The 15,050-nt window shown below is 44.5% G+C and overlaps 1 protein-coding gene across 3 annotated transcripts in view; it reads left to right on the plus strand.

The window, feature by feature from the left end:
- Positions 1-5,653: 5,653 nt before the first annotated feature.
- nemp2 (nuclear envelope integral membrane protein 2) overlaps positions 5,654-15,050 on the plus strand; it is a 19,385-nt gene continuing 9,988 nt past the window's right edge. For all 3 annotated transcript variants that reach the window (XM_023981334.2, XM_023981335.2, XM_023981336.2), the window contains exons 1-4: positions 5,654-5,840; positions 6,257-6,366; positions 6,607-6,847; positions 6,950-7,022. In XM_023981334.2, the coding sequence (XP_023837102.1) occupies positions 5,738-5,840; positions 6,257-6,366; positions 6,607-6,847; positions 6,950-7,022 (527 nt within the window). In that variant the 5' untranslated portion in view covers positions 5,654-5,737. The remainder of the gene's footprint in view (positions 5,841-6,256; positions 6,367-6,606; positions 6,848-6,949; positions 7,023-15,050) is intronic.

Consider the following 15,050-nt stretch of genomic DNA (forward strand, 5'->3'; position numbering starts at 1 on the left):
CGGAGACTCGGAAGACCAGGAAGTAGCTGGTGGCACGAGACGAAGACTCTGAAACTGTCCTGAGAGATCGGAGACCTGAGCGGACAGGGTCTCAACGCATGACGAGCAGCAGACAATTCCTGCTCGTGTCTGCCGAGCATTGCTCCCTGGATCTCGACGGCAGTGTTGCGAGAATCCGTAGTCGCTGGGTCCATTCTTGGTCGGATTTTTATGTTATGCAGGTGAATGAGGACCCAAAAGCGACGTAATAGAAACAGAGTCTTTATTCCAGTATCAAACAAACAATGATTCTCCTGGATATATCAAAGGTAAATCCAAAACAGGAAACTGAAATCCTCTCGTCAGTAGAGAGGAACGACAGGAGACGCGACCACAGACTGCAGGTCGCTTCAGGAAGGCACAGGCCGTAGCTGACATAGACACCTGCTCACACGCAGCATCTGAAGAAGGCAAAAACACGACTGGGCGGAACAAGGACACAGGAACAGCAAACATCAAACAAGAATCCGACAAGGACAGAAGCGGAACAGAGGGAGAAATAGGGACTCTAATCAGAGGGCAAAATAGGGGACAGGTGTGAAAGAGTAAATGAGGTCGTTAGGAGAATGAGAAACAGCTGGGAGCAGGAACGGAACGATAGAGAGAGAGAGCGGCGAGAGGGAGAGAGGGAGGAGGAGAGAGAGAGAGAGAAGAGGAGAGAGAGAGAGAGAAAGAGGGAAAGAACCTAATAAGACCAGCAGAGGGAAGCACAGGGACAAGACATGATGATCAAAGACAAAACATGACAGCCTCTCAAAGAAGGGCACCTATTGGTAGATGGGTAAAAATGTAAAAAAGCAGACATTGAATCTCCCTTTGAGCATTTTGAAGTTATTAATTCAACTTTGGATGGTGTATCAATACACCCAGTCACTACAAAGATACAGGCGTCATTCCTAACTCAGTTGCCGGAGAGGGAGGAAACCGTTCAGGGATTTCATTATGAGGCCAATGGTGACTTTAAAACAGCTACAGAGTTTAATGGCTGTGATAGAAGAAAACTGAGGATGGATCAACAACATTGTCGTTACTCCACAATACTAACCTAAATGACGGCGTGAAAATAAGGAAGCCTGTACAGAATAAAACTATTCCAAAACATGGATCATGTTTGCAAATAAGGCACCAAAGTAAAACTACAAGAAATGTGGCAAAGAAATCAACTTAATGTTCTGAATGCAAAGCGTTATGTTTGGGGCAAATCCAACACAAAACATCCCTGAGTACCATTCTTCATATTTTTAAGCATGGTGGTGACTGCATCATGTTATGGGTATGCTTGTCATCGGCAAGGACTATGGAGTTTTGTAAGATAAAAATAAATGGAATAGAGCTAAGCACAGGCAAAGTCGGAGATGAAAACCTGTTTTAGTCTGCTTTCCAACAGACACTGGGAGACAAATTCACCTTTCCGCAGAAGAAGAATTTAAAACACAAGGCCAAATATACACTGGCGTTGCTTACCAAGACAACAAGCAAGCATTTCACTGTAACATGTGCACATGTCCAATCAACTTTTATTTGATTTGAGATAGAGGAACATCAGCACAATGAGACTGCAAATAGGCCTGCTTCTTCACTAGGAGAAATGGTACAGTACAATCTCAGAGCGAACTGATCCGTTTTCAGACCATAGTGAATTCAGAAATAATCTTTTGGGGGTGGAGAGGGGTGGGTAACTAAGAATGTTTACTTAGAGACTGAGGGGAGGAGGAGGAGGAAGAGAAAGGGGGGATGAGTGTCTGAAAAACAAACAGTGGTATTAGCATAACTTGGGGAGGCAGGCAGCAGCAAGCCAGGCAGCATATGTGACAGTAAGCCCTCAGCCCAGCGTGGGCGTGCCTGTCAGGAAAAGCCGCCGCCGTCGCCTCAGCATCCTAGAGAAATGAAAAAGCCGCCGCGTGCTGCCTGCTGTGTGCGTCCGCCCACCACAAAAATCCCCCTTCCATTTTCAAAGGGCGCAGAAACAGCAACAAAAATGACATTCTCATCTGGCCCGCTTTTAAGTTTTTTTGGCTTTTTTTTGTTGCATATTCCCTCTTTCCTTGTCTGTCTGTGCCCATCCTTGAGTATGTGGGAGGTGGGAGGTGGAGAGACTTTCCATCTCCAGCAGCTTATATTTCAATGTTGTGAACCATAGTAGGCTACTTAGGTGCTTTTAGCAATATGGGTGTATTTAAATACACCAGCGTTGCTTTCAATTGTATTGGGTTGCACAAAAACAGCCCGTGGGAAGCCAGACGATAAATACAATTCCGTTTCAATTTAATGTGCCGGTGAGCTGGACGGTTGGTCATTATGACAGAGGACATTTTTAGACATTTCTAAAGGATTGTATTATTATACAGACTTTCCAAACGTGGGTCTATTGTAGACCCACTTCCTCTTTACTTACCTCATGTCAAAATAAAAGTCCTGCACGTGCGCCGTATGTGGACCACAAATTAATATCTTGTGGAGGACTTTTATTTTGACGTGACATATACTAAGAGGAAGTGTGTCTACAACAGACCCACGTTTGGAAAGTCTGTTTAATAGTACAATCCTTTAGATATTTTGTCTCAAATTCCCATCATAACGACCAACCATCTGGCCCCAAAATATAATAATAATTATTATTATTTTTATTGTTAGACATAAAAGACTGTAAAAACACTAGGATATGAGCACTAAGTGATTTTAATTTAAGAAATTTGTTCCCAAGTATTCTCACACATAGGAAGACACGTGATCATATACAAATGTAAGCAAGGTTTGAAATGATTATGTTTTAGTCAAACATTATATCTGTTTGGGCTTCTTGCGGTCAATTTGTAAGTCTACAAATGATTTGTAATTATGTTATGGCCTCCTGACCATCCACTCAAGAAGAAAATCGGCCCCCGGCTGAATCTAGTTGATCCCTGACCTATAGGCTACTCAGCTCTCTTCCAGACTCACATTGATAGGATTTTATTCAATTTTGGATGTGTTAAATTAAAACATGTATCATGTTAATGTGTGCCTCCTGTTCCCTGCCAAGCCTTTTATGAAAATATCTATAATAGCTAAGCTATAATTTTCCACAGTAATTGGTCAATAATAAACGTAATCAATCAATGAGTGTCTGATAGAACTCTTCTTTTCATTCATACAAAAAAATGGGGACTCTAACATGGTACAGTGCAGTCAGTGCAGTGCGGAAGCCTATTAATTGCAATTTTACTGAATTCTACACCTTTGTTTTTGGTTCAAAGGATTTATAGGAAGTATTGTTTTAATGCAACAATTAAACACTTACTGTAGGTTCAGGTAGATTCAGGTCCACAGCACAGCCGCTGATGAACGTGGCATCTAAGCCTTGATTGGATGCCAGACCCCTACAAATCAGCCGGGCTAGACAATCTGGACCCTCTCTTTCTAAAATTAACCGCAGAAATTGTTGCAACCACCATTACTAGCCTGATCAACCTCTCTTTTGTATCGTCTGAGAGCCCAAAGATTGGAAAGCTGCTGCGGTCATCCCCCTCTTCAAAGGGGGAGACACTCTAGACCCAAATTGCTACAGACCTATATCTATCCTACCCTGCCTTTCTAAGGTCTTCGAAAGCCAAGTGAACAAACAGATCACCGACCATTTCGAATCCCACCGTACCTTCTCCGCTATGCAATCTGGTTTCCGAGCTGGTCATGGGTGAACCTCAGCCATGCTCTAGGTCCTAAACGATATCATAACCGCCATCAATAAGAGACAATACTGTGCAGCTGTATTCATCGACCTGGCCAAGGATTTCGACTCTGTCAATCACCACATTCTTATCGGCAGACTCAACAGCCTTGGTTTCTCAAATGCCTCGCCTGGTTCACCAAATACTTCTCAGACAAAGTTCAGTGTGTCAAATCGGAGGGCCTGTTGTCCGGAACTCTGGCAGTCTCTACGGGGGTGCCACAGGGTTCAATTCTCGGGCCGACTCTTTTCTCTGTATACATCAATGATTTTGCTCTTGCTGCTGGTGATTCTCTGATCCACCTCTACGCAGACGACACCATTTTGTATACTTCTGGCCCTTCTTTGGACACTGTGTAAACTAACCTCCAGACAAGCTTCAACGCCATACAACACTGCTTCCGTGGCCTCCAACTGCTCTTAAATGCAAGTAAAACTAAATGCATGCTCTTCAACCGATCGCTGACCACACTTGCCCGCCCGTCCAGCATCACTACTCTGGACGGTTCTGACTTAGAATATACCTAGGTGTCTGGTTAGACTGTAAACTCTCCTTCCAGACTCACATTAAGCATCTCCAATCCAAAATTAAATCTAGAATCGGCTTCCTATTTCACAACAAAGCATCTTTCACTCATGCTGCCAAACATACCCTCGTAAAACTGACCAACCTACCGTTCCTTGACTTCAGCGATGTCATTTACAAAATAGCCTCCAACACTCTACTCAGCAAATTGGATGCAGTCTATCACAGTGCCATCCGTTTTGTCACCAAAGTCCCATATACTACCCACCACTGCAACCTGTATGCTCTCATTGGCTGGCCCTCGCTTCATATTCGTCGCCAAACCCACTGGCTCCAGGTCATCTATTAGTCTTTGCTAGGTAAAGCCCCGCCTTATCTCAGCTCACTGGTCACCATAACAGCACCCACCCGTAGCATGCGCTCCAGCAGGTATATCTCACTGATCACCCCCAAAGCCGCCTTTCCTTCAAGTTTTGGCCGCCTTTCCTTCAAGTTCTCTGCTGCCAATGACAGGGACGAACTTCAAAAATCACTGAAGCTGGAGACTCATATCTCCCTCACTAACTTTAAGCACCAGCTGTCAGAGCAGCTCACAGATCACTGCACCTGTACATAGCCCATCTGTAAATAGCCCATCCAACTACCTCATCCCCCATACTGTTATTTATTTTTGCTCCGTTGCACCCTAGTATCTCTACCTGCACACTCATCTTCTGGACATCTATCACTCCAGTGTTTAATTGCTATATTGTAATTATTTCGCCAATATGGCCCATTTATTGCCTTACCTCCCTTATCCTACCTCCTTTGCACACACTGTATATAGACTTTTTTCTATTGTATTATTGACTGCATGTTTGTTTATTCCATGTGTAACTCTGTGTGTTGTTTGTGTCGCACTGCTTTGCTTTATCTTGGCCAGTTCGCAGTTGTAAATTAACTTGTTCTCAACTAGCCTCCCTGGTTAAATAAAGGTGAAATAAAAAAAATAAAAACATGTATTTCACATCTACCTTAAGGATCCACGAGGGGGAACCTCAGGGGGCACCCAAAGGTACTCGGAAGTCGGAAATCATCAAACTATCCCAGGCAATGGTGTTATTATTGATAAAATAATAACTTGATTATTTCTTGCAACACCTATTATTTAGCCAGAAATTGCCTAAACACGCTCATTCTTGTCACGCTTTCAGTTTCAATGCAGATACTGATCAAGGCTAAAGCAATCAATCACGGTTGCGTGAACTACAACTGAAAGTACGTGATGCAAGCTCTAGCTGTTAAATGATTGTAAAACAACATCAAAGCATATAAATATATATTCAAAAAACATACATGTAGATAGTTTGTTCACCAGAGAAAAACTTGATATGTTTATCAATATCGTTTACTTTGGTCTAATTCGTAACCACCGAATTTGAAAGTACAGTAAACAACAATAGCTTGCTTGCTAACAACAACTAGGAATGATGAATCCTTGCTCCGATATATCAATTTTATCCATTTTAGCTGTACTGGCAAATGTCGTATGTGTACAAGTTGAAGGAAGCCTTGGCTTTTCAGACGCAGGTGAATGTTGTAGCTAAGTAATGACTGTGACGTTAGCTAGCCTATCTTGCTAACGACAGTATTTTTCCCCCCTATCCACTATTGTTCTTAGGTAACGTAGCTAGCTAGTTGGCTATTTAGCTAACTAGTCGGTTTATTTTGTGTAACATCCATATTACTGTACGATTGGTCTGTCAATTAATTCAGAGCAACGTTTGCTAGTAGTAACGTTAGCCAACTACATACGTTAGCTAAATTAGCCATTAACATTAGCTAGTCCACGAAGAGCAATAATCTTGTGAATTTACTTAGCTAGCTAGCTACTAACCATTTTAGCTAGGTAACGTACTAGCCATTAGTAAACTAACTAGCTTACTAATTTCACATTAAATATAGCTACTATGTCTGATTAACAAGCTATTGTTGTATTCTTCCAGACTGCACATATCTTAAAGAAAATCAAAACACCACCCATTTTGGAACAAGATGTTTCTGTTACAGTTCTGGCACAGTGATCAAATGGAAAGACATCTGGTCCACCTTTCAGGTAAGAAAGCTACACATGTCTTGTAGGTATACCATGGGTGCTTGCTTCACAACAGCTCATGATTAACTGTTGATACACATGTGTACACCAAACACGAGACACTTGTTGTGTGTGTCTATATGCTCCCATACAATAAATTAGCCAAGTTACTGCAATTACATGATAGTTGTCGTTACTATGTTGTAACAGCAACAAACCAAACATTGCTCATATAATGCATCTATCTGACTCTTCTTCAAGGTGCGTGTGACAGGTGAAGAAGGGGTCTACATTGTGTACCCCATGGAGGGGACCAGGAACTGCTACGAGCCAGGCCACTTCTTCACGTTGTCCCGGTGCCTGGTCAACCACTATTGGCCTCCCAGCCCCAGTGTGGCCAGGGAGAAGAGCCTGGACATCCCACTGGAACAGGAGGATGTGTGCTTCATGGTGAAGACCCCGAGGGCCAATTCTGAGCACTCTCTACATGTCAGGGGCAAACGTGAGATTATCTTATTATTGTTGTTGTTAGTTATTGCAGTTAACCTACCGGTTTGGTCTAAAGTTCAGAATGATTATTAACAGCCATACTCTTTACTTACAGGGTTAAATAAAATACGGTTTGGACTCTTTGCATGTGGCCTCGCCCTCTTCTACTTTGCTGGGGCTTTGTGTAGGTAAGGTTTTACCATTCTCACGCTGTGTGTGTGTTAGTTATATTTAGTAGCTCTCAATCCTATTGTCCTGGTAAACATGCAGTGTGAGACTTTAAGGTCCAATGCAGACATTTTTATCTCAACATCAAAACATTTCTGGGTAACAATTTAGTACCTTACTGTGATAAAAATAAACAAAAATAGCTTCTCAGCTAAATGCAATTTCTGAAGCAATAATTTTGCTAGGACTGTCTGGGAGTGGTCTGAGAGATGGGCCTACTTGGAGGAGCCTTATGGGAGGGATGTGCATCCTGAAAACTATCTGTTATTAGCAGAGAGGAGGGCAAGCTCTCTTAGTTATTGGTCTATTAAATTAAAACAAAAACCCACCCAGCCAAACAAGCTGAAATTTCAGGTGGTCTTTTCAAACAGCTCTTACATTAAAAGTGCGTTATAATAATTTTCACAATTTCAGTATTATTCCAACCTCATAGTGTGTAAATATATATAAAACACAGGAAAAATCACGTTTTTGAATGCACTGCTCCTTTAAAAATGTGAATATTTCAGTAGCAGAAGAAGAACCATCCAGTAGGCCACATATACAGGGCCTTCGGAAAGTATTCAGACCCCTTGACTTTATCCACATTTTGTTACCTTACAGCCTTATTCTAAAATGGATGAAGTAAATACAAATCTTCAGCAATCTACATACAATACCCCATCATGACAAAGCGAAAACAGATTTTTAGAAATGTTTGCAAAAAATAGCAAAACAGAAATGCCGTATTTACCTTTGAAATGAGACCCAAAATTGAGCTCAGGTGCATCCTGTTTCCATTGATCATCCATGAGATGTTTCTACAACTTGATTGAGTCCACCTGTGGTAAATTCAATTGATTGGACATGATTTGAAAAGGCACACACCTGTCTATATAAGGTCCTACAGTTGACAGTGCATGTAAGAGCAAAAACCAGGTCTCTTTCTCTTCTCTCGGAGGACCTGCGCCCTAGAACCATGCCTCAGGACTACCTGGCCTGATGACTCCTTGCTGTCCCCAGTCCACCTGGTCGTGCTGCTGCTCCAGTTTCAACTGTTCGGTCTGCGGCTATGGAACCCTGACCTGATCACCGGACGTGCTACCTTGTCCCGCACCTGCTGTTTTCGACCCTCTCTCTCTACCGCACCTTCAGTCTCTAACTCTGAGTGATCGGCTATGAAAAGCCAACTGACATTTACTCCTGAGGTGCTGATATGTTGCACCCTCTACAACCACTGTGATTATTATTATTTGACCCTGCTGGTCATCTATGAACGTTTGAACATCTTGGCCATGTACTGTTATAATCTCCATCCGGCACAGCCAGAAGAGGACTGGCCACCCCTCAGAGCCTGGTTCCTCTCTAGGTTTCTTCCTAGGTTCCTGCCTTTCTAGGGAGTTTTTCCTAGCCACCGTGCTTCTACTTCAAATCAAATCAAATCAAATTTTATTATTCACATACACATGGTTAGCAGATGTTAATGCGAGGTGTAGCGAAATGCTGTCTTCTAGTTCCGACAATGCAGATAAACCAACAAATAATCTAACCTAACAATTCCACAACTACTACCTTATACACACACACAAGTGTAAAGGGATAAAGAATATGTACATTAAAGATATATGAATGATGGTGGTACAGAACGGCATGGCAAGATGCAGTAGATGGTATAGAGTACGGTATATACATATGAGATGATACTGTAGGGTATGTTAAACATAAAGTGGCATAGTTTAAAGTGGCTAGTGGTACATGTATTACATAAGATGGCAAGATGCAGTAGATGATATAGAGTACAGTATATACATATGAGATGGGTAATGTAGGGTATGTAAACATTATATTAAGTGCATTGTTAAAGTGGCTAGTGGTACATTTTTACATAATTTCCATCAATTCCCATTTTTAAAGTGGCTGGAGTTGAGTCAGTATGTTGCACCGCCGAAATGTTAGTGGTGCTGTTTAACAGTCTGATGGCCTTGAGATAGAAGCTGTTTTTCAGTCTCTCGGTCCCTGCTTTGATGCACCTTTACTGACCCGCCTTCTGATGATAGCGTGTGAACAGCAGTGCTTGGGTGGTTGTTGTCCTTTATGATCTTTATGGCCTTCCTGTGACATCGTGTGTAGGTCCTGGAGGGCAGGTAGTTGCCCCGGTGGTGCGTTCTGCAGACCTCACTACCCTCTGGAGAGCCTTACGGTTTTGGGCGGAGCAGTTGCCGACCAGCGTGGATACAGCCCGACAGGATGCTCTCGATTGTGCATCTGTAGAAGTTTGTGAGTGCTTTTGGTGACAAGCCGAATTTCTTCAGCCTCCTAGGTTGAAGAGGCCGCTGCGCCTTCTTCACAACGCTGTCTGTGTGGTGGACCAATTCAATTGTTCCGTGATGTTACACCGAGGAACTTAAAACTTTCCACCTTCTCCACTACTGACCCGTCGATGTGGATAGGGTCTCCCTCTGCTGTTCCTGAAGTCCACAATCATCTCCTTTTTTGTTGACGTTGAGTGTGAGTTATTTTCCTGACACCACACTCCGAGGGCCCTCACCTCCTCCCTGTAGGCCGTCTCGTCGTGTTGGTAATCAAGCCTACCACTGTAGTGTCATCCGCAAAACTTGATGATTGAGTTGGAGGCGTGCATGGCCACGCAGTCGTGGTGAACAGGGAGTACAGGAGAGGGCTTCAGAACGCACCCTTGTGGGCCCCAGTGTTGAGGATCAGCGGGGTGAGATGTTGTTACCTACCCTCACCACCTGGGGGCCCGTCAGGAAGTCCAGGACCCAGTTGCACAGGGCGGGTCGAGACCCAGGGTCCGAGCTTGATGACGAGTTGGAGAGGTACACGAATATATGGTGTTAAATGCCTGAGCTGTATCGATTGAACAACATTCTCACATGGTATTCCTCTGTCCAGATGGGTAGGGCATAGCTTGCAGTTGGTTGCGCATACTGCGTCGTCTGTGGACTATTGTCGTAAGCAAAATTGGAGTTGGGTCTAGGTTGTCCCGGTAGGGTGCGAGGTGATATGGCCTTACTAGTCTCCAAAGCAACTTCATATGACGGAGAGTGAGTGCTAGGGCGGTATGTCGTTGCTCAGTTACCTTAGCTTTCCTTGGAACAGAGACAATGGTGCCCTCTTGTAAGCATGTGGACGGCAGACGGAGATAAGGATTGATTGAATTATGTCCGTAAACACACCACCAGCTGTCTGCGCAGTCTGAGACCGGCTGGAAATCCGTCTGGCCTGCAGCCTTGCAGGGTTAACAACCCGTTAAATGTTTCTACTCACTCGGCGCAGTGAAGGAGAGCCGGGCAGGTTTGTAGGGGCCGTGTTCATGGCCACTGTATTGTCCTCAAAGCGGGCAAAAAAAGTTGTTAGCCTGTCTGGAAGCAAGACATCCTGGTCCCGACGCGCGGCCTGGTTTTCTTTTGTAATCCGTATACTGTAGACCCTGCCACATACCTCTTGTGTCTGAAGCTGCTTGAATTCGACTCGATTTTGTCTCGACTGACTAGCCGTTTGATTGCCGTGCGGAAAATAGCTACACTGTTGTATTCTCATGCCCTCCGGTCACCTTGCCCTCGTAAAAGCAGTCTTCAGTGCTTCATTTCACCGATGCTGCCTCAATCCACGTTTCTCGTTTGGAATGTTTTAACTTGCTGGGGTACACATCGTCAAATGCACTTCCTAAATCAACCGCTCACCCGAATCAGCATAAAATTCGTCAATATTGTGTTGACGCAATGCGGAAACATATTCCAATCCGCTTGATCGAAGCAGTCTTGCAAGCGTGTATTCAGATTGCGGCACACGTTGAACAGACCTGACCGTCGACAGCTTGTTGTTTAGTTTCTGTTTGTAGCTGGAATCAAACAAAATGCGAGCGTTGGTCAGCTTTTCCGAAATGGGGCGGGAGGCCTTATATGCGTCGCGAAATTAGTAAACAATGATCTACTTTTTCCAGCCCTCTTGGTAGCATCAATCGATATGCTGATAGAATTTAGGGAGTTTTGTTTTTAGATAGACCTTGCTTTAAAATCCCCAGCTACGATGAATGCAGCCTCAGGGGTGTTGGTTTCCAGTTTACAAAGAGTCAGATAAAGTTCCTTCAGGGCCATCGATGTGTCTGCTTGGGGGGAATATATACGGCTGTGATTATGATTGAAGAGAATTCCCTTGGTAGATAATCGGTCGACATTTGATTGTGAGGAGTTCTAGATCAGGTGAACAGAATGACTTGAGTTCCTGTGTGTTGTTATGATGATCACACCACGTCTCGTTAATCAAAGGCATACCCCCCCGCCCCTCTTCTTACCAGAAAGATGTTTGTTTCTGTCGCGCGATGCATGAAGAAACCAGCTGGCTGCACCGACTCCGTTAGCGTCTCTTGAGTTAGCCATGTTTCCGTGAAGCAGAGCACGTTGCAATCCCTGATGTCTCTCTGGAATGCTACCCGTGCTCGGATTTCATCAACCTTATTTTCAAGAGACTGGACATTGGCGAGTAGTATGCTAGGAGTGGAGCGCGATGTGCCGTCTCCGAAGCCTGACCACGAGACCGCCTCGTTTGCCCCTTTTACGCTCGCACAGGGTCGCCGGCTGGGATCAGATCCATGTATTGTGTCGAAGCCAAAACACTGGATCCGTTTCGGGAAAGTCATATTCCTGGTAGGAACGATGATGAGTTGACGTTAATCGTATATTCAGTAGTTCCTCCCGACTGTATGTAATGAAACCTAAGATTACCTGGGGTACCGATGTAAGAAATAAAAATAGACATAAAAAAGCAAAATACTGCATATTTTCCAAGGAACGCGAAGCGAGGCGGCCATCTCTTTCCGGCGCCGGATGTAATTTCTGCATTGATTGCTGTTTCGGGTTTTAGGCTGGGTTTCTGTGTAGAACTTTATGACATCGGCTGATGTAAAAAGCGCTTTATAAATGAATTTGATTGATTGATTGATGAGGTCGAAGAAATTGTCTGTAGAGCTCAGAGACCGGATTGTGTTGAGGCAAAGATCTGGGGAAGGGTACCAAAAAATGTTTGCAGCATTGAAGGGCCCCAAGAACACAGTGGCCCCCATCATTCTTAAATGGAAGAAGTTTGGAACCACCAAGACTCTTCCTAGAGCTGGCCGTCCGGCCAAACTGAGCAATCGGGGGAGAAAGGCCTTGGTCAGGGTGGTGACCAAGAACCCGATGGTCACTCTGCGAGAGCTCCAGAGTTGCTCTGTGGAGATGGTTATCCTTCTGGAAGATTCTCCCATCTCTGCAGCACTCCCCCAATCAGGCTTTTATGGTAGAGTGGCCAGACGGAAGCCACTCCTCACTAAAAGGCACACGACAGCCTGCTTGTAGTATGCCAAAAGGCACTTAAAGGCTCTCTGACCATGAGAAACAAGATTCTCTGGTTTGATGAAACCAAGATTGAACTCTTTGGTCTGAATGCCAAGCGTCACGTCTGGAGGAAACCTGGCACCATCTCTACGGTGAAGCATGTTGGTGGCAGCATCATGCTGTGGGGATGTTTTTCAGCGGCAGGGACTGGGAGACTTGTCAGGATCGAGGCAAAGATGAACGGAGCAAAGTACAGAGAGATCCTTGATGAAAACCTGCTCCAGAGCACTCAGAACCTCAGACTGGGGGTGAAGGTTCACCTTCTAACAGGATGACGACTCAAAGCACACAGCCAAGACAACGCAGGAGTGTCTTCGGGACAAGTCTCTGAATGTCCTTGAGTGGCCCAGCCAGAGCCCAGACTTGAACCCGATCAAACATTTCTGGAGAGACCTGAAAATAGCTGTGTAGCAACGCACCCCATCCAACCTGACAGAGCTTGAGAGGATCTGCAGAGAAGAATGGGAGAAACTCCCCAAATACAGGTGTGCCAAGTGTCACGAACCGGCTCAAAGCCCGTAACAAAAGGGAGACACGTGGAGATAAGAAGTAACAAAATATATCAAAGAGAGAGATGAGAACTGGATATTTAGGCAGCTTCTCACTCATCTACGGTTGATAGGCGGGAAGAGATGGTTGGTTGATTCGGAGATTTCCAAGTTTGTTTTCTGATACACTAACGTACAAACTTGATAGAAATGATATTGACGTTGGAGATGCTGACCATTCGTCAGCGGTTCTATAGAGTTTCTTTAGAGAAACTGCATTGTCTGGATGCTGAGGTCAGATACATGTTGGAGAGTAAGATAGCAGAGCTTCTTTTCCCAGTTGGGCTTCCCCTGTATCTTGGTCAGAAAAACCAGATGGAACAAACAGATTTTGTACAGACTACCGTAAGGTCAAAAGTGTCACTAAGCCAGATTCATTTCCTCTTCCTCGAATGGAGGACTGGTTGATAAAGTCGGGGCGGCTAGATTTGTGAGTATTTGACCTGTTAAAGGGCTATTGGCAGGTGCCACTGACGAGTAGGGCACGGGAAATCTCTGCCTTTATTACACCTCTGGTCTGTACTCGTATTTGGTTATGAGTTTCGGACTACGTAATGCACCTGCCACTTTTCAGCGACTTATGAACAGGGTTATGCGCGGGGTGACAGGGTGTGCTTTTTATCTGGACGATGTAGTGATATATGCAGATACATGGGAGGAACATCTGTCCCGTATTCAAGCGCTTATTCGAACGCCTGGCTGCGGGTCACCTCACGATCAATCTGGCTAAATGTGAGTTTGCTCAGGCGACTGTTACATACCTTGGAAAGGTGGTTGGGCAGGGGGAAGTGCGTCCTGTTCGAGCTAAAGTGGTAGCTATTGATGCGTTTCCTCCACCAACTACTAAAAAGGAACTGATGCGTTTCCTGGGCATGATTGGTTATTACGTAGTTTTTGTAATAACTTCTCTACTGTGGTTGCTCCCTTGACAGATATGCTGAAGCAAAGGCTGTTTACATTTGGTCTTCTCGTTGTCAACACGCTTTTGAAGATGCAAAGAGGTTGCTTACCTCAACTCCGGTGCTGGCTGCTCCTCGGGTGGATTTGTCATTTACCTTGCAGGTGGATGCTAGTCATGTGGGGGCAGGGCAGTGTTGCTGCAGGCAGATGTGTCTGGGGTTGAGAGGCCTATCAGTTTCTTTTCGAAAAAGTTTAACCATTATCAGTTAAACTACTCGGTCATTGAAAAGAAGCGTTAGCACTCATCTGGGCGCTGCAACACTTTGAGGTCTATGTCGGGTCGGGAGTAGTACCTATTACGGTCTAACTGACCATAACCCTTCACCTTTTTGAGGTCCATGAGTGTGTCCTAATCAGAGGATAATGAGATGGTGTTTATTTTTTACAATCATTCCATTCGATGTGCAGCACATTCGTGGAACTGTAACGTGATTGCTGATGCGCTCTCTCGTGCGCCTGTTCCTGATGTTGGTATGGTCAGGTTCTGTCTTTCCTGTCTATTCCCTCCTGGTCTGGGGAGTCTTCTTTCCTCTTAAAAGTTGCTTCCTATGCACTAAGGTTGCTGAGGTCAAGGGAGTCTTTGTTCCTCTTAAATTGTTGCTTCCCGTGCGCAAAGGTTGCTGAGGTCTGGGGAGGAGATTGGCTGGGAAAGTTTGGAAGTGTGAACATGTAACCACGTGTAACCACTCCTCATCTATTTGGGACGCAGAGGCCGGTATGTTGTTCCGGGTTCCTTGTTGGTCCCCGTTTTTGGGGGGGAATGTGACGACTCCCACTCTGTCTATCGTTTTCTCTCTTTGCTCTTGTTTCCTTATTAGGATGCCGGTGGGCGGAGTTGGGAGGGTCGTCAGCTACATGGGAACACACTGGGCCATTCTCCCAGGATAAATACACCACTTCCCCATTCATGGAGGAGACTCTCTCCATACAGACACTTTGATAGATTTTGTTGCGTTTGGTTGTGCTTTTTGGTTGTTTGTTTTAGCATCTTTCAACACCCTGCATTATCACATTCATCCATGCAAAACATTCACTTACACTACTGATTACTGATTACACACACCATTGTATATTATACATAGTTTCTTTATTTAATAAATAATAG

Source organism: Salvelinus sp. IW2-2015, linkage group LG36, assembly GCF_002910315.2.
Source record: "Salvelinus sp. IW2-2015 linkage group LG36, ASM291031v2, whole genome shotgun sequence".
In the NCBI taxonomy this organism is placed as follows: Eukaryota; Metazoa; Chordata; class Actinopteri; order Salmoniformes; family Salmonidae; genus Salvelinus; species Salvelinus sp. IW2-2015.